Source organism: Phyllostomus discolor, chromosome 2, assembly GCF_004126475.2.
Source record: "Phyllostomus discolor isolate MPI-MPIP mPhyDis1 chromosome 2, mPhyDis1.pri.v3, whole genome shotgun sequence".
Lineage (NCBI taxonomy): Eukaryota > Metazoa > Chordata > Mammalia > Chiroptera > Phyllostomidae > Phyllostomus > Phyllostomus discolor.
Genome location: NC_040904.2, coordinates 126,456,536 through 126,476,430, shown reverse-complemented (window position 1 = coordinate 126,476,430; position 19,895 = coordinate 126,456,536). Strand labels below are relative to the sequence as shown.

Sequence of the window (19,895 nt, the reverse complement as noted above, 5' to 3'; positions counted from 1 at the left end):
GAGCCCCAGACCCGCAGCCAACTCAGGCAGAGACAACTTAGGAAACTATCTCATTCTTCCTTTCTTCACAGGCTGTTTGGCTTATTTCCTTGCATACCAAATGAGGCCCACAGAAAAAATAAGGCAAGCGAGGAAAGTATCAGCCTCCAGTTCTACCCACTCCCCCCACAACCCCCACAGCTTCCCTTCCAGTAACTCTTCACAGGGTTCTTGACCATAGGCCCTGTACGGCCCACAGGCCTTGGACGGCCCACAGGCCCTGCACGGTCCACAGGGGACAGTCTCAGTAAGGCTGGCCTTTAGGATAAGCTGTGCTGTGAGCTGTTGGGGCTTCTAGGTAAGGGGGGCCAACACACAATGCTAGGGGCCCCAGGAACAATGCAGCCAAGAGACACTTCTTCCACTTCACTGCGAGCTGTTGCAACAGCTCGCTGACAACCAGGGTCGTAACTTGCCAGGTGACCCCGAGGAAGGGATCGCTCAGGACCTTCTCTGGGCAACATTCAGAATGGGACACAGAGAGCTCTGATGTAACCTAGGTGGAAGAGGACAGATATAATGCCCAGGTGACGAAAGTCTGTGTCTCTGTTAAATGTCTTCCAATGATTTCACGACGTCATCACAGCCTGTCAGTCTCAGTTCTGCTTTTTCATTAGTGAGTCAGTAAAATCACGTCATGTGAAAATTAAATGACCTGCTTTAAGATAAAGTCAGATAAATGTTTCCAAGGACCCTGACCTATAATTAACGTTAAGAAATAACATAGCTTTCGAAAATACCTGGAGAGACCAAAGGATGAGAAACACACTTGCACCCCCGTGCCCACCCTCTGTTCTGCTCCCTCCTTCCTCCCCTCCTTCCCTCCCGGTCTTCAACCATGCTCCCCAACGTCTCTGCCAGGGGCGCTGGAGAAAGAGCCGAGTGATCGCTGGGTCTCGTTCAAGACGTTCCACAGGCAAGTGGAGAGCGAGATAAACGCTGGCACAGGGCGTGAGTGGAGTGCCCGGGGGACGGAAGAGGAACCCTGACTCTGCCTGGGGAAGCACGGAAAGGTTCAAGGGGACCGGGAGAGCTGATCCCTCCTCCCACACTTACCCTTGGCAACGGAAGTCCAGTAGAGGTTCCCCCAAAAGCCAGACCGTGTCTCTGGCTGGTGCCTGTTTTTAGCAACACTTATGAGTGGAAGGAAAAAGTACTTAAAATATACCACCCTCTGAGACTTTTATTCCCTGTAAAACTGTCAGGCTTCTCACTCAGCTTTCTGTTTGGAATGAAGCGTTCCGGTTTATTTTGGCAACCAGAGGGAGCAACAAAGACCAACTTTCTCAGAGCTGCATGGGTCCCTCCTATCAAAGCTTTCTGCGGCGGGCCGGGGAGCCATAGAAGCTCATCTGGCTGTCTCAAACCAATCAAGGGGACCCCCTTTTCAACAGTTTGATCCCTGGCAATCCCTGCATAGTGAAGACTTTGAGCTTGAAGAGAGCACAAATGACAAGGTGCCTGAGGCAGGCAGAGAGCTGCGGGATTCCAGGGTACGATGCTGGCTCCCCCCGACTCCTATTCAGTGCCCAGAACCAGGGGGCAAAGTGCAGTCCCGAGTGCCCGACTTCCCAGTGGGAGAGCTCCGTGCAGACCTGTGGGCCTTTCACAGCGGGGCCCAAGGACACTGTGTGCATGTGTACTTGTACATCTGTGTTTTGTGTGACAAAATATGGGTAATGTAAGAATTTACCGCCTTAATCACTTTTCAGTGTGCACTGGCACCAAGGCCATTCAGTCTGCCGAGCCAGCACGGCCCCCCCCCCCACCCCGCGGTGCACTCTGTGGTCAGCCCAAACCGAACCCCCACACCCGTCACCAGCACCTCCCCGCACCACGGCCTGGTCACCTATAGTCTGCCTTCTGTCTGTATGAATATGACTACTCTGGAAAGCTCATATTAAGCGGAATTATAAAATAGTTGTCTGTGTCTGCCTTATTTCACTCAGCATGTTTTCAAGATTCATCCACGCTGTAGCTTGTGTCAGAACTCCGCTTCTTTTTAAGGCTGAGTGATGCTGTTGCACTTTCCTGCCACAGGCTGTCTCTCCACTCCAAGGGCATTTTCTGTCCGGCTTAGGCAGCTGGGAAGCCTGCGTTTCACATTCGGCCCGGTGAGCACCTTCCTGAGTTGATTTCCTACTGTATGCGTGGTTCCTAACACATTATTTGCCATCTACTCATTTGTGATGTGCATTTGGGAGGGTTTTACATACTTCACTCCTGATTCTCCATCCATACTGTTGTTGCTAAGTTCCTTGAAGGCAGGAACCTCATCTTTTACTTTCCATGCACCAGCCACCCTACATGCCCCAACTTCCACCGTGGGACCTCAGGCCCGTGCCCTGCTCACCACACAGCAGCCTGCAGCAAGCGGGCCTTGACAAACCCTTCCAGAAGTGAGTGGGGAGTAAGTGCGTGAATGAAACCCACCACTTCTTAACTCACAAAATGGTAACAGAGCTCAGGGAGGAAAACTCACCTCCCACCAAAAGCTAAGGCATTCTAACTTCTGGCCCCTACACACTCCTTCACTCTGAGCCGCCGCGCTTCAGCTTCAGAGAACACAGGCTGACGGGTGGGAGGGGACTCGGCCCCGGAAGTGAGACACACACTGACTGCCTGGCCCAAGGCTGCTCACGCCTTTCCACTAAGAACTTTCCCAGCAAGAGAGTGAGCAGAGGTAAGCTTGGAGCTTCCTGAGGGCTTGAATTGTTCTCTGGAAAAAATGGCATAAATTTTAGATTCTACTAGGTGCATGCTTGTTTTTTAATATTAAAGTGTTCGACCCCAGGCCCACCCTGAGAAGGAGGCATGCCCACGCACCCCTGGTTAACAGCTGGGATTTATGGAACTCTGAGGGGTGGTGTGCATTTCACCCAGTCTGCAGCCAACTTGAGTGGACTGGCTACCTCGTGCCGGAAAGGACATGAGAGCCTGGTCTGCAGTCCTGAAATGCGAGCGTAGCCTGAGAGCCTCGGTGGCACCCCGACAGTGACCTCTGTCCATTTGAAACCAGTAAGGGGTGGCAAAGAGAGGGATGGGAGAAGGCTGGACACCCACCAGGTGGGGCGGCAGGTGAGGTGTGGAAGTATCTGGACAAGGTGACAGTGCCTGGGGGTCAAACTCTTGTCCCTGACATTTTTGTCTCTGGGGGATCGAGGGAGGGCTTGTCCTAAGCGGGTTGGGAGTCCTCGTTGCAAGGCAGCTGTAATGGGACATGTTCAGAAGAGCGAGGAAGAGCACCATTTCTACGACCATTAAGTTCTGTCCAAGGTTTGTCTCCAGAGGATTCAAAAAGCCTTCTTCACCTGAAGCTGCACAGGAGGAGTCATTTCCATCTGTATTTGGGAAACCACGGTCTGAAGCCTGCGTTTTGGAGCCTGCATTTTAAAAGCCTATCAGAGAACCACCTCAGAGGAGGGCCCAGGTTTGCTCTAGCACACCCTCAACACCTCCCCGCGTCGCCTCCTGGAGGCGTCCAGAAATGCCAAAGTGGGTGGGTGAGAAAGCAGCAGCCTTAGGGTCTCTGAGGTTTAACCCTCTGCTCAGTGTCCCTGGTGGAGGCACGGGCCACGGGCCTGTCAACCACATTATCCCTAACTCGATATATTCCCACGGCATGACATTCAGAATCCCTCTGGAACACCCAGAGGGGCCATCACAAAGCTCCCCTGCATTCCTGAGCCTCGCCATGGTGACTCACAAGGGCCTCGGAGCTGATACTTCACTCTCAAGGTGCCTTTAAACCAAAGGGCTTTTTCAAACAAAAAGATCCCAGAGCTGCAGCAAGAGTGAGTGCAAAGTTCCCAGACCCCCATCAGAGCTTCCAGGTTCTAGTCCCAGCTCTGCCACTGCCCCCAGCACCCCGGCCCTGCCTCCTCCCAGGCTGGCTACCTCCGTGCTCTCACCTCCCGACCTCTCAGAACCACCCTGGCTTGGGCCTTCTGAGGACTGCAGTCTTCTGAGGCTGAAGAAGAGTTTCACTTGACCCTGATCTGTCTCAGAACCTTTCTTCTGGTAAGGAGTTTCCAACTCTGACAACCCGAGTACAGCTTCTGGGACTTCCACAGGGCACTCAGCATGGAAAAAGCTACATCTAATAATAGTTCCTTCCATTTGCACGGCACTGTATTCTTTTCGCAGTGCTTTCCAATCCATTACCACGTTGAAAAAAAGGGAAGTGAGAGGCAGGCGGGGTTGAGGGGTCAGTCAAGACTGACACCATGCTCATGTGGGGGGAGGGGGGACTCTTGCATGTCCACCCCCTCCAGGACAGCAGATCTCTGCCCCTTCTGCTCCCTGTGTCTTCCGGCCCTTGTGCGAGCAGACACAAGAGCTCCACACTGTGGAGCACAGGCAGCCCCACGCACGCGCGCGCGCGCGCACACACACACACACACACACACACACGGAAAGGAAGCGACAATGCAGATCTACTAGGAAGCCCATGCTTTGGGCGTTATGAAAGAGAGTGAGTAACCGGCCTGCCCTCCCCCTTGCATCGGTCTGCTAAGTTCTTTGCTCCATGAATGGCACACAGGTTATCAAAACCTTCAGAGGAGACCTCACCTGCTGGAGTTTGTACTTCCTTGGACGTGAATCTTAGATAACAGAAACCAGCAACAACAAAAATACCTCTGACACATCATCAAACAAACCGTCTCCTTCCCTGAGCCGAGAAAGGAGACATGGCCACCACCGAGAAGGTGGCCACCACCTACCACGTCGGTGTTGGTGATCTTGGCCAGCAGCTCCACCAGGGCATCGCCGGTGAGCGAGCTCACTTCCTCATCCTGCTGCAGCCCACAGATGGCAGCCCCCACGCTTCCAGTCGCAATCATCGACGGTGGGTACATGGCAAACTTGAAATCTGCGAAAACAAGAGGCGGAAGGTCAGGGCATGCACAGGAAGGGCTGGGATCCAGGAGCTCCCCAGCCTGAAGGTGCTCAGCAACAGAATGGGGTGGGTCAGCTGCACAAGTGACCCCAACACTACAGACCCTACCTCCCCTGAGACTTCCCTGCACAGGTCGCCCTTCCTTCATTCTCCAACCCTCGGCACCCGAGGAGAGTACACAGGAATATCACTCGGGATCAACCGCTGCACCCTCATCAGATGCCTAAGTTGGTTTAGATTTTATGGCGCGAGGATCCCATTTTCTTGCTGGGGGAAAAAAGTAATCTGCTAAAGAAGTGCAAAATAAGGGTAAATCTGTGGAGCCCCAACCCCCTCTACTCCCATTCTACAAAAGCGAACACAGAGGGTGCTCTTGTGCAGAAGGCTCAGCTGGGGAGCCTACACAGCTCTGTTTCCTCTGAGTACTCCTCAAAAGGAGCTGGTGACCAAGGTCGCCCCTGCTCTGTCCATTGAGGGGACACAGTCCACACAGCAGCCACAGAGGTGCACACAATTATCACACTAATGTTGTGGAGGAGAAACCCGACACTTCTGACCATCCAAAACGACCCGTCCGCCTGCCTCGTGTTGATGTGTTAAAGAGATTAGTCTGCTCACTCCTTCTAGTAACAGTCCCGGAGTGGAGTGAATCTTGCCCAATGGGCTACCTCTAGTGTGAGCTCCACTCCAGTGAATTTGCTCCAGGTGGAAGTGGGGTGGGGGTGTGTAGAGGGAAGACATGGGTTGCACTTCAACTTATAGCATAAACATTAGGTTGAACCTTCTCAAACAGTTCAAACTAGCATTTCCTCTTCTTCCCATACAATGCCAGATTGCAACACCGTCCACAGAAGCACTTTTTCCAGTGACCACACTGTCCAGCACAAGTCAGTGGTGTTCTTAGGGGCATGACAATTGCTGACGCGCACACACCTCCTTCCTGACCCTGCCGAGTCCCATGAACGTAGCAGGCTTGGCCGCCTGACAGTCTGTCTTTCTCCTTGGCCTTCTTTCCTTAGCCCACTCACCATTTCCACCTCTTGAGGGACATACACTATGGTGTTCTGCCCAAAGCCCTGCTGCCCACCAGCTCCTCCAGTGCGTCTCCATCCCCACGGATGCTGACAAAGCCAAGCCCCCCGCCTCCCGCTCTGCTGTAGGTCTCTTCCACATGGGGTCACAGGAGTGTTTCTCTGCCCAGTAACCTCATTAGCTTCCCCCTGTGACATTCATAATACAGAGGAGGAAGCCAGCCCATGGCCCTGGGCCCACAGAGGCCTGGGTGGGAGCATCTGGCTGGGAAGGGAAGGAGGGTATCCCTGGCCTTTCTTCCCCTCCCTCCCCTCCTTCACTCAGGCCTCAGACTGAGATGTACACCTCACGTGTACCTATCGTTCTCGTTCCTCTGCACGCAAAACTAACTCCTATTTATGGCAAATTAATTAACATCTGGAAGCCAGGAGGTATATATAGGTGGTCCTGGGGTGCAGCAGGCATTGGAGTTGCTCAGGACTACAGTGGCTTCTTGTTTTGCTAGGAAAACACGGAGGTAGCATCCTAGTGGTACTGTCCTCTATCCCCAGAATCGGGGAGCACTATGAACGTGAAGATGGCTGCCTGCTGACAGCTCAGGTTAGCACAGACTGGGCAGAGTCCTCCCTGGGCGTGAGGAGCTGCTAGATGCCAGGCCAGCCACTGCTCCACTGCCACTCTTTATGGCTGCAGACCAGTGTCCTCTGGAGCCTGGAGCAGCTGCCCAGCTGGCCTGCTTCATCAGACAGGAGGCGATGTGGGCACTAAGAAGCCAGGTGCAGACCGTGGGACCTTGAACCAGTCACTTGCTCACTCAGCCCCTGGAATCCCACCTGTCTAATTCAGGGTGAGGTTAAAATCAGCCTTTCTTCTAACCTCCAGTTTCAACTCATGAGCAGGTCTTGAAATTCATTAGTGAGGCATGCCAGCATTTTTGGTTGTTGTTTAATGGATCAGAATAGGATAGAAAGTATCAGGAAGTAGTGCATGTAGTAAGAGTAAATACCATTTTGAGACACTTTGTAACAGTCTGATATATTTGTGTCTCCTGAGTTGTGTTATAAAATGTCTTCGTCCCTTTATTGTTTAGGTCAAAAAGTTTAAAGACCTTAGGCTAGTTAACCTCCCAGGCACCTTCCAGCTCTCATTTGCTTTTTTAATTCAAGTATCTGGAATAAGAACAGCTCCCAAGGAGAAAAGCAGGGAAGGGGCAATGGACCACAGTATGGGTTCTACCAGCCAGCAGTCACCAGGCATCTTGTTTGGCATGGCCTCAGAGGCTGCCCCCAGGACCACCTCATAGACACGCCCCTCTGCTAGTAGGGGTACAGCAGAGAAAAACACAGGATTGTAACATCTGAAGGGTCGTGTCATTGCAATAGCTCTAGATAGCCAACCCCCACGCTCAACCATTCAAGGTTCTACCTAATCCGTTCAGCCATTCCTGGAAACCTTAAAACTTTGGCTATGTAACTGGACTGAGAAACTCATGATATCCACTTAAGGGGGGGGGGGGTGCAAAAAAACATGCATGGGTGCTAATACCACAAACTTTTTATAAATATATAAATGCATATATACACATGCATAGAGCTGAGCTAGGAGTAATCACAGAAAACGTATATGAAGTTGCTACCATTAGGTTGGGGAAATAAAATGTCAATTTTCTTTTAGTGTTGTTTTACTTTTTAACAAGTAAAAAATCTGTAAGTCTCTTGGTCAAAAATTCTAAGAAGCTGTATCTTAGCACAGAAAACATGCTCAGAGTGAGGCTCTGTCTTCACCCTCAGCTGCCTACCTGGAAAGGTAAGGTGTCTGTGACTCCCGAGATCCCTCCTCCTCCTGAAGTAGAGTAAGAAGCAATGGACTGGCCAGTGACCCATTCTGATTGAGTTATTACAACATGTTCCTCCCTGTTGCAGGCAACGTGGATGGTTCCCCCAGCATATTAAAACACAGTAATATGTCACGGCATGGTGCATTCCAAATGACTAGGTGTACACACGCGTAACTTCTCAAAGAAAGGAGGCGCTGCAGTGGATCAAAGCACTGGACACACTTAGGAGGATTCTCCAAGGAGATGGGTAGGATTTGGGCAGCAGAGCCAAGGAGCTCTAAGACCCAGAAGGGGGGATGCGTGGAGGCTAATATCCTAAAGCTGTGTGAAGACGGGCACATTAGCTGATCTCTCTGAGCCTCCAATTTCTCACCTGCAAATTAGGATAATAATTATACCCACCTCACAGGGTTGGTCCGGAGACTAACTAAAATAATCCACGTAAAAGCACAGAGCCTGGCTCATGGTAAGCAACCTGTCAGCCGATGCCACGCCATCATCGTCCTCACCACCATTGTCCTTACCCCTGGGACCCCCGGTGGGGTTGTGATGGGCAGCTCTGACTGCTGATGAGTCTGTTCAGCAGGAGCAAGGAGGAGGGCACCCATATCCTGGACTGCAGGCCGGTGCCGATGAGCGCAGGCCACGCCCACCCAGGCCGAGAAGACACAGGCTCTGCGCTGCCTGGAGAATCTATGGTGCCCACTGGTGGATGGAGCCCAGAAGTGACCTCATCAAGTCCCCAGCGACCCGTGCTGGTTTGTCAGCAGCAGGAACAGCTGAGGCCCCACAGGGGAACAGAAAGAGGTCGCAGGCATACAATAAATGAAAGACAAAAGGTGGCAACTCTCTCCCAGTACAGCCCATGCTCATTCAGGTACACTCCACCCAAAGCCAAGGAATGATGCCCACACATGAGAGGCCTCTGCCTCTGGCACAACCTCCCCCGTGCTAGTGAGGTGGGTGGGGGCAAGGGGCGCACCTGAGGGGAGCCCAGCTCCATGGCAACACAGGCAGCTGTGACGCCGTCTGCTTGCTCATCCACGTGGCAGGGATAGTGAAATGTTAATAACAATGTAAAACTCATCTACTGTGAGACATTTCCTTCATTGATACCAGTGAATCGATGAAATCTTGAGAGGTTAACTGACTTGTCTAATGCCTAATGCTGGGCCTGGGGTTAAGGCCAGGACTTTCGGACTCTGGACCCAGTGCTCTTTATAACTTACCAGAAGGCAAATGCTCCTCATGGTCACCTCCCACATCCCACTGGGGAACACAGGGTCCTCTTTCCTATCAGGGGTGGAAGAAAAGCCCAGAAGAGCGAGCCCTGGCTCCAGGGTGAAAGGGGTGGGCACTAGTCCCAGCCACAGACAGCACCAGCAAGCTGTGCGACCTGTACAAGTGGTCTCACCAGCCAAGGGCACACAGGACGTCCTCGGGTCCACTGGGACTCTCCATCGGGGCAAGGCAGTGAGACGTGCACATGTTTGTCGGCTTGGCATTTGGATTTCTTGCTAAGGTTTCACTGAAGCAAGAGTTATGAGCTAAACAGGTTTAAAACCATAGATTCCATGGCCTTGCAGGTAAATTTAGCACAGATGGTTTTGACCCTGGTGGCCAAGTCCTTGAAGTACAAGAACGATTGCTTTGCTTTTGTTCACCACTAGAGGGCGAGAGGCTGAAGGGCCTAAGAAAAGAGAATTGACCCATTCAGGCATTTATCTGTCTCTACCTGCTCCTCCAACCTGCAGTCGGGTGGAAGTTTGAAAGGCCAGAACCCAGGTTGCTCCCCAGCCAACCAATGACGCTGGCAGAACACACCTCGCCTGCCACCCCCAGAATAGCACACCCTGTCCTTGTGGGGCAGGGATGCCATGACTAACGAATGCCGATGTAACTCCCAAGGCCTCCAAAGTCCTCCGTGTGAGGAAGAGGGGAGGGAGAGGCTGGAGAATGGCAAGCAGCCTGCTCTCATTCATCTGACAGCCAAATGGGAAGTGAGATAGCCCACATTACACTGCCTGTCCACACAGGGGTCACTTACAGAACCAAGACTCTGGGTTCTTCCCAGTTCAACAGGCCACTTCCCCTCAGCCCCACGACCTTTCGGCCATGGAGGCTGCTACAGGCTCGCAGCTGGAAAGGCAGTTTCAATTCTTCCTTCCTGGCAACCAGGAAGGCAAGCCTCCCTTTCTGGATCAGAGGCCAAGTCACTGACCCTGTCTGGGCCTCCACTGTCGCGCTATAATTGTACCTGGTGGTGCAAAGTCACGACACTCCTTTGGGTAAATCCAGGAGGTCCGGGAGAGCACACAGTCACCACTGTCACGGGGTCTCAGGCCCTGAGGAGGGAGCCTGGGGAGGGGCTCTCCTGTGTTGGCACAAATAGCCTGGCGGCTCATCTTGAGGAGGTGTGGGGTGGCCTATGTAGGGAGGTTAAGCATCTACCTCCCCACCCCCCCCCCACCAACATCAAACTCAATGCCACTGGCTCTTCTAGACTTAACTGGAATCATCTCTGAGCATGATTTCATGCCTCAAGAAATCTCCCGCCCCGGCCGGGCGGCCTCAGCTGGTTGGAGCGTCGTCCCATAGGCCGAAAGGTTGCAGCCCGATCCTCATCCGGGCGCGTACGGGAGGCAGCAGATGGATGTTATTCTCTCACACCGACATTTCTCTCCCTGTCTCTCCCTTCTCCTCTCTCTAAAAACCAATACACATGTCCTTCAGTGAGGGTTTTCTTAAAAAGAGAGAGAGAAACCTCCCAATGCAGGAGTGCAAACCTTCCTTGCTCGCAGACCCGGGGGCTCCACCATGAGAGCTGCAAGCAGGAGGATGCTGAGGCTCAGTCCTGCTTGCCCAGAATCAAAACTGTGGGAAAGGGAATGTTGGAAGCTACTAGCTGCGAAGGCCTCGGCCTCACCCCACTGCCTCCACTGCACAGGGAACTGCCAGGCAGGTAGAGGCAATCTGTCCTCCAGAGGCCACTTCGGGCTGAGCAGGGAAGGGAAGGAGGGCACACCTCTCTGTCTTGCCACCATCTTGCCCTTCAGCCCCAAGAAGGAAGGCTGACTTTCCGCCACCCTTCCCGAGGCCTCTCAGTGCTCCCCAGCTCGGCTCTCTGTTCCCCTTTCACACACACACGCTCTCCGCAGACTGCACAGCCACTGCCAGCTCTTTCACAACCAGCTTCTGCCTTAAACAAGCCGCACAGCCTGAGTGAGGTTGCCCCCTCCTCCAGACCCCGGTGGGCCTCAGAAGAAGCAGGTGCTTCTTCAGCTCCGTGGCAGAAGGCCCAGGATCGGGGGAGAGATGTGACATATAAGCAGCAGGCCGGAGGAGCTCAGTGTCACCCACCTGTGGTTCTCAGTGACTCTGCCTGCTACTTACCAGCCGGTCCTAGGCACGCCCCATCCACCACACTCTGACCCAGAATGTGGAGTCTCATCGGACTAGAGGGGGCTGCCTCCAAGGAAAGCAGCCCTTGGCTTCTGTACTGTCCATCCGCCGTGTAAACCTCCGCACAGTGGGGATTCTGTAGGACCCACCCATTCATACCAACGGTGGGCAGACCAGGGAAAGGGACAGGAACATCCTTTCCAGACTCGGGACACTTCTGAGAAACTCCCTCCGCACTGACTGGTCCCAAACCTGGGGTTTGATGCTTGGCACGTGGTTTTCCATTTGGTGAGAGGTATTCTTTCTCCTGTCCATCCCCATCCCCCACCCAAAGCCAGCTCAAGGCTCCTGAAAGGCAATCTTCATGACTTCCTCTGCCTCCCCTCAGACTTCTGTCCTCAGTCCCTGAATCCCAGGCTCCCTACTCTGGCCCCAAAGTTGGCAGCCACCCCAAAGATCTGGGTAAGGCGGCCAGAAATGGGGGATGGGATCCCCAATTTTGGAGAACGGGCCTTTACAGAACCTGGGCAGCTGCCCACGCCTGGGTTATTCCGCCCACCAAACCTAAACCAATCAGAGATCAGAGAAGATAGAGGAAAATGGGTGGACAGAACCCAAAAGATCTGTCATTCAGGAGACAAGGTCAAAGCAGAGCTCTGGCTATCAACAGCTGGGCAATGGAGGAACTGAGAGTCAGGGTCAGCTGTCCCAGGGCCAGAGGGAAAAGGACTGGTTGATCCCTGCCCCCTGCCCAGTGAATTATGGCACGGGGGAGGAAAGGCACAGCCGGGCCTGTGGGTCGAAGTGACAGGTCAAGGAGACCTGACCTCCAGGGGCCAGGACACACAGGAGAAGGGAGGAAGCAGGAGGACGACCACTGTCTGAAAGCAGCAAGGGTCCCCGGGGCCTGAAGAATGGCCCCTGGGCTGCAGGGGGGCAGCTGGCTGTCTGCCAACGGGGCACAGGGTGCACACCCCCACGAGGCCTGGTCTGGACCTGGGAGGACCGAAGAAGGCCAGTGAAAGGAACCCTGAGCCCTGGAATCAAATGTGGGTGGCACGGAACCCTCCGTTCAGGCCAGTGAAGACAGAGCACAGAGTTCCCACTGGAACTGGAGGAGGGCAGCTGGGAAAAGAATCACATCCCTCTCAGCTGGGACAGTGAAAATCAGACAGGCTGGCATTCTCACCGTTAGTGCCCCAGCACACTGCCCCACACGTTCCTCCTCGGTTTACGAAGTACCTCCTGCATATCCGCCTCTGATTTGCATGTTCCTAACCACTCTAAAAAGGTATGGAATCGTGAGTCTACCAGCATGAAGAAATCGAGGTTCAGAGAGGTTAAGCAGCTTGTCCAAGGTTGCCCAATAAGTAGCAAAGCCTGACCTATTGTCTGTGAACACCCAGCATATACACCACTGCATTTGCACAAACATCGGTGCACACTCAGGAGCAACAGGTAACACTGTACTGAGGAAGTTAACCCCCCAGAGTCCCCACCCATACAATTCGTACTGCTCTTGGCAAACTTGAGCAGAACTCCCCTCCTGGCAAAACATCTATCAGATCTTTCCCTACTATTTCTGACTGTGAAAATATTAGTTCCTGACGTCCTTCCCCTGAATGATTCAAGTCCCAGGTTCTCCCCCATGGCCACTAACGAAAAGAAAATGTTAGACACTGGCCAGGGTTCATTTTGAGACAGTATCAAACCATGCTGCCTTTAGTTTATTAGGAAAATGCAGAGCAAATGGGCCAGTAAGCACTATGTATCAATTGTGGAATCAACGTGGTGGGTGGAAAGGTTTTCACATGAAAAAGCCACTGCTGTATTAAAGCTGCAACCGAAGTCAAAACAGCAGCACACGGGGGAGGTCATCAAAACTCAGCGCTCAGAAAGTGAGTCCTTGCTGAAAGCCGACCAGGTTCACTCCCCCACCCGGCAGAGGGAACAGCCAGGAGGCCACAAATGCCCAAGAGTCGAGAGAATTCCTTTGGCCTCCCTTACCACTTCTCAGGGCAGGCAATGTATTTATCTTGACAGTGTTCCTTTCACCTACCTGTATTTGCCCCCACCCCCAAATTTCCTCTTGGGCTTATCTCCAAGCCACTCTTTTCCTCAAAAGATTAAAGATTTAAACGCAACCCGAGAACAGTATATATAATCTTCAAAGAGCACTTTAGACACCATAAAGAATATTTTAACAGGCAGTTTTTTTTCCCTTACCACACCTGTCCTCATAAAGCATTTATGAGTTTAGTAGAGAATGAAAGTATGCCAGCTCACATGAAGAAAAGAACAGCCCAAGAATGAAACCTTGGACTCTAGGCTACTCAGGACCACCCCTCCAACTAGTCCCCAAGCCTGGTGGGCCTCCCCTTGACCACACCCCGCCAAAGGGCTTACAGGGGCTCTTCAAACCACCCCTTCCCCAGCCTGTGCCTACCGGTGGCACACAGAGCAATGAAGGTCTGTGCATGCTTGCGGATCAGGGGCAGCTTCTCACTGGGCTGGGGCAGCCTGCGCAGGATGGGCTCGATGAAGTCATGAGGAGTGACCGCCGCCAGGTTCCACTTCAACTTCCCCAGCACAACCAGCTCCCACTCCTGGTGGGGAAGAGAGGAGAGAGGAGCATAAAACTCACGGGCTGACCTGGTGTTGGGGCAACTGGCAAGCTGGGATCCAGAGTTTTAATGATGCTCGTTAGGACGCTGCTAGATTGTAAGGCTGCCCATTTGTCAAAGCGCCCCTAAAGCTTTGAAGTTGCTGATGGCTCTTCTCGTGCTTCAAATGTCAGGCTCCACTGGAAATAATGAAAGCCCAGGTAGCAGCTGCCAAGACTCTACTTTCTTCTGTTTCTTTCCCTCCAGCTGCCCTGCCCCCACCCAACTCTGACTCCCATGCGATGCTTTTGCCCCCGGGCCCAGAAAGTTGAACCTACAGTATGATGCTGCCAAGGTCACTGTGGCCCTTGGGGAGTAATTTATTGTATATGTCTCCATCACTGGATTAAGTCTTTTTAATCCTCATGGAAAAATCATGCACACAGATAAAGCTCAAAATAAGGCTCCTTGGCCCAAATCCTTGGCAACCAATTAGCTTGCTTGTAGTTGGTGCCAAAAAAGTGCCATTTTCCTCTGCTGCTAAAACTTTCCCCCCAACACGTACATGTGCAAGCGTTGGGGCTGCGATCCTCAGCCACGGAGGACCCTTTTACCTCCGTGTTCCAAAGGCCTTTGCTGCCGTGACTGAAGGACCGGGACGGCCATGAGCAACCCTACTGTGCACCTAAAGGTGCTTGTCCAGGGTTGCAGAATCTCTCAGTGCAAATGCTGAGGGGGAAAAACAAAACTTGCCTTCCTGGGGCCTTTCGTCAACAGTAAAATGCCTTGCTGTTCTCCCTTATGGAGATACTTCTGGGAAATTGTGTCCAAATAGAAACAAGCCAAAAAGAACACCTTGAAAATGTGTAACTTAAGGGAAAATAGGCCTATCGCCTGGTCATCTTTAGGAACACGACAGGCAGAGAACCCAGCTTGCTATGCACTCTGCCCCCCACGCCCTCAGCTCATGAACTCCCTCCCCTGTGCTGGGCCAGGGCCCAGAGCCCCAGGCTGCTCCCCAGCACCCACTGGCTGTGGGCCTGGGCTAGTTCGCTTCCTCGGGCTCAGCTCTCTCAGCTGTACAATGCAAGGACTCCTCCACACACTTCTGGGATAAAGAAATGGGACGAAAAGGCATATTTGTTTGGAGCAGTATAAATGCACCTGGTTGACCCTGGAAAAACTGGGGTGTCCTGAAGAACAACTCAGTCCACCATCACGTGGAAACAAATCAGCCACATGGAAGATTAGTGTTCCCAGTCTCCCGTGAGAAAAACAGACTGGTTGCCAATTTTAACAATTTTTTCTTTACCCACTTTAAAGTCTGCCTTGGCTTTGTGCAGTGTTGGGGTAAAACAAAATACCTGGTAGGCTACTAAACAACCCGTGTCTTCTGGGACGTCTTGAAATTTCAGCCCTCCCTGTCTCACTGGAGAGTGTGAGTAAAAACCACTCATCTTGTACCATTATTAAAGGAAGCAGATCTCCCAGAAGAAAGCACCTTTCTGGGCCTCTCCGACCAAACCAGAAGCAGCTGAAATCTGGCAGCGGTTCAAAGGTGAAGTCATTCAGGCCCCTCTACATTCTCGGCAATTCCTCCCCCACCCTTGCACATGTCTGCCACTAGATGGCAGCACAGCCCCAGAAAGAAAGGCATCTCACAAAGACCTCAGTGCTAGCAGCCAGTGCGCTCTGTGGACTTTGTGCAGGCCTTGCCAGTGAGGAGGGGGAAGGGGTTATGAGGGGGCCCTTTTTCTAAACAGTGTTGAGAAAGGTGTGCAGACCACTGAAGGAGGGCTGCTTTTCCAGTCCACTATCGCCACATGTATGTCTTAAGTGCGCAGCTGGAGGGAAAAAGAGTTAGATTGGGTGGGGAATAGGCTGGCTGGCAGAAAACCAGTCAAGACAGGAGCCCTGTGGTCGTAGGGGTCACAGCCCCAGTGGAGGGAGAAACCCATGCCTCGGATTCCTCTGATGAGGGCCGCATTTTGACTGCTCAAAAGTCCGCGAGTTGATATTCAGTAAACAGCTACTATGTGCAAGTATCTTGAGACTTTATGGGTACTTCGATGAGGCACGGCCTCTGAACTCCAGGCCCTCGGGGGACACACACAACACATCGCCATCGCGTGAACACACTGCCTCCCGTGGGAAGTTGAGCTGTTTTCTCGGATCGAAAAAACAATGGTTAAAAACTTGGAATTTTATTAAAGTATTACCATGGTGTTCCATGCCTCCCTCATATGTGTGCGTGCGTGTGTGCAAGCACACACGCACACACACACACCACTGCAGATGAATCTCAGCAGGACACGTCGCCCTAGGATCTTCTTCGTGCACGTTGCCTCAGGATTTCAGTGTCCCACACATGGGAACACACACACACACACACACACACACACAAATCTCTCATGAAGAGAAATATCTCCCACAAGTGAACATTCCGGTGATGGGTGATTATTCTTCCTCCTAAGAATTTGTTTGGAGAGCTGTGGGTAGAAGCATAAGAGGCAAGGAGAGAGCTGGAAGGAGGAGAAAGGGGACAGTGGTTACCAGGAGCTCCTGAGGCTTGATGGAGTTGTCGGTGTAAATGCACAACTTCTCTGCCGTCAGAGGGATGGTCTCCTTCAGCTTGGAGGCCAGGAACATGCAGACAGCACCCAGGAGCTGAAGGTGGGTCTTAGGAGTCGGGACCCCAGCCAAGAAGCGGTCCAGGTAATTCATGGCCAAAGGGAAGACCTCCTCCTCACACTTTTGCTCCTCACAGACCTGCGACGTGGGAAAGAGTGGTAGGGAGGGGGTTGAAAATAACATCAGGAAGAGAAAACATGAAAAAGCATAACGTGTGGGAATTACAAAAAATATTTAATTTTTTGTGGATGGGGGAGGGGAGTAGACTATGTGAAAAGAATAATAAAGATAAGGAAATTGGGGTGAATCTAAATAGCCTATCCGTGCTGGGGTATCCCCAGAAGCCTAAAAAAAAAAAAAGAGAGAGAGAGAGAGAACGGTGAATTAAAGATTCGAAACGGGGAGGCAGCGAAACGCGCAGCCCCGCGCCTCCGCTCCCTTTGGCTCCTCACTTCTCCGCTCACTCTAACTCACTCACTCTCTTTTTTGGATTTCGTCATCTTTTCAAAAAATCAATAAAAATATTCTGGAGGCTCCGGGGGTCTTCTTCTTGGTCCCGGCCGGACCCCCAGACCCTCCTCTATCATTCCCGACAATTGGAAAAATTGTCGCGGGGGGTCCCCGCGGCCCAGGCGCCGCTATCCGGGGGCTGGGTGGGGAGCGGCGGGGACGGGAGGGGGAGGGCGGGGAGGAGGAAGAGCGCCGCAGCCGCGGCGGCTGCAGTCGGAGCAGGGGGGGGACGGTTTCAAAAAATAATTAAAAATCGAGGAAATATCCTAGAAAAGCCCTTTTGGCGTGAAAACCCCCAAGAGGCCCCCGGCTTCCCGAAACGGAGGTTTTGGGCGCCAGAAAGGTCTGCTCCTCGACCCCTGGGGCTTTAGATCCCGAGGGGAAACTCGAAGGGGTGAGAGCCGCGGCGGGAGTGTCCGGCTGCGGCCCACAAGGGCAGAAACTAGGGGGCTCGGGGACGAGCTGGGGGGGAGACGAGGACCTGGGAGCCGCCGCAGAGGGGCAGGGGGACCCTGATCTCTCCTTTAGGGGTGCCCCGATATCCCCCAACACACACCTCCTCCTCCCCTTCCTACCCCACCCAAATCTCCGCACGGAGGAAACTGGCGAGCCAAACTGTAAGTAACCGCGGTGAAATGGGGGCCGGGGGAGAGGGCGCGAGGAGAGGTGGCGTGGCGGCGATAACGGGGTGCGAGGGCAGCGGCGATGCGTTCTCGCCTTTCCAACCAGAGTTTTGCAAAGCAACATGGCGAAAACACGGCAGGTCCAGAGCTGTGCATACGTGGGCACACGGCTTACTCCCGGCAAAGATTTGGAGCAAGGGTAAAGAATTGCTTCTTTTGGGTTCCCCGAAAACACACGTTTTCTTCAGTGAGACTTCCGGGGCTCCCAAATTCCCCATTCCTCTCCTTCGCCCCACTCCCTCCCCCTCCCCCCTTAAGTGCCAACGCGGAGTCGCGACCACATGCGGGGACCTGGGGCTAGGACGAACGTTGCTCTGGCCTTTAGGGGGGCTGCTTTTTTATTTTTTCTGGGTCCCGATTGCATGGTCCTACTCTCTTCTTCACAACGTGGAAAGCTGCCACGGCTCCGCAAAGGACAGGTCCGAATGGGGGTAGGAAGAAGCAGCCACATGCAAGCACGCGCGCGCGGGATGCTCCCCCACCCCCGCCCCAGGACAGCCTCGTTTCTCCCAGATTTTCCTCCTTCCTCCCCCTCCCCCTCCCCCAGTTAATCTTGGGTCCTCCAAGGAACAGAAATAAAGCCACGCGTCTCGCCAAAGGGCGCGGAGGTAACCTCGAACACAGGAAAAGGGAGGCGCTCGCGGTGGCTGTCCCTCTCCCAGCTTTAGGGTCCCTACGTCGCAGGCGGGGGCGAGAAAGCGGGTGGGAACAGACAGAGCGTCCGCCCGAGGACCTACCTCCAGCATCCAGGTGGCCACCATCCTGCGCATGTAGGGCTGGATGTCCTTCTGCACGCATTTGAAGTAGGAGCACTGGGGAAGGTAGCGCTCCTCGATGGTGAGCAAGTTCTGCAGAACGCGGTCGTCGTGGAGCAGGTTGCCGTCGGGCACGGCCCTGCGGACACGGTCCATCTCGCAGCACAGCAGCTCCATGGCCAGCGGGTGCCCACCCAGTCCCCTGCTTTCTTCGAACTGGAAAAGTTTTTTGGAGGGGGGAGGGGAAAGGGTTCCCCTTACCCTTCCTTTGGCTAATTGGGGCTTTCGGGGCAAAGTGAAGGGCAGAGAAGGGAAGCAGTGAGGAAAGAGATGGGCGGTGGGAGAGGAGAGCCGCGGGGTCCGCTGACTCTGCCTACCCTCCCCTCCAAATAGCCTAGCTCTCCCCAGCTCGCTCTCCTCTTCAGCTCTGCGAGGCAGTGACGCAAACTCTCCTCCCTCTAGCCGCGCTCCCCTCTCTGGTTCCTCCTCCCCTTCCCTCCTCTCACGTCCCTCCCCTCCTCCTTTCAGTCTCTCTCTCCCTCCCTCCCTCCCTCCCTCTTTCCCCTCTTGTTATTAAGGAGAACAGCAGCTGGCCCGACCTAACTTCAAACGCGGTCCCGCTCCCCACCCCCATCCCTCCCCTTGCTCTCCGAGGCCCTCTCCCTCCATCCAGCCCTGCATGCCAGGGGCCCCGGATAGGGGAACCCACAAAAAACGCCAATTCCTATTTATTCCCTTTAATTTCGCACACTGTGTGGATGCTTCATAGCAGAATACGACCCTCCAACATGGGCTTCTGCAAAACTCATCCTGTTACTCCCGCTCGTGTACTGAAGGTCCGGGGCTGACGGGCATTTTACTTGGAGATGGGGGCGGTCTCCACTTAGAAATAGAACCCTTAAGCGAGAAATAAGGAGTGCGATTTTAGAGAATTGCCACCTCGCATACCCAGAGATAAAAGCTGCGTCCTGAAATTTATGTTCCTGACCATTTCGAAGTCTCAAAGCCCAGTTAAAGGGACTAGAAAACGTCCTCCCAGCACCCACGCCCCCCCCCCCCCCAACGCACGGAGTGTGCGAGGAGGCAGGAGAGGAAGGGGAGGGTGATAGGAGGGAGGAGGCGGCTTCTCCGACGTGGTAGAATGTGTCCCTGGGCGGGCTGAAACCGTCCAGGTCTTGGGGGGCGCCACAGGGAGACCTGGCGGGGCGCGCGGAGCTGCCGCAGGCCGGGGGCAGGGCTGTCAGCAGTTCCTGCCGGCCGGCGGCCACGCAGGAAAAGCCCGCTTCCTTGCCCCTGCATCTGCTGACAAGCCGCCCGAGGTGTCTGGGCCCAGCGTGGCCACACTGATACAGCTTTCTAGGAAATAGCCCGGGAGGGGGAGGGGAGGGGTGGCGAGGGAGGGATTAGGTTTGGCTCCCCCTCTCTCTCCCTGCGCGAACGCCACCCGTTCCTTTTCTCTGAGGCCCCTGACTGCCACCCCAGGTCCTGCGTTTGCATCCTTGC

At 53.7% G+C, this 19,895-nt stretch overlaps 1 protein-coding gene across 1 annotated transcript in view; it reads right to left on the bottom strand.

Annotated features, from left to right (window-relative positions):
• Window positions 1–18,853, bottom strand: part of CCND2 (cyclin D2) — a 28,837-nt gene extending 9,984 nt beyond the window's left edge. The window contains exons 1-4 of the mRNA XM_028533359.2: window positions 18,375–18,853; window positions 16,367–16,582; window positions 13,657–13,816; window positions 4,764–4,912 (exon numbers count right to left, since the gene is read on the bottom strand). Of these exons, the coding sequence (XP_028389160.1) occupies window positions 4,764–4,912; window positions 13,657–13,816; window positions 16,367–16,582; window positions 18,375–18,569 (720 nt within the window). The 5' untranslated portion in view covers window positions 18,570–18,853. The remainder of the gene's footprint in view (window positions 1–4,763; window positions 4,913–13,656; window positions 13,817–16,366; window positions 16,583–18,374) is intronic.
• Between the last annotated feature and the right edge of the window lie 1,042 nt (window positions 18,854–19,895).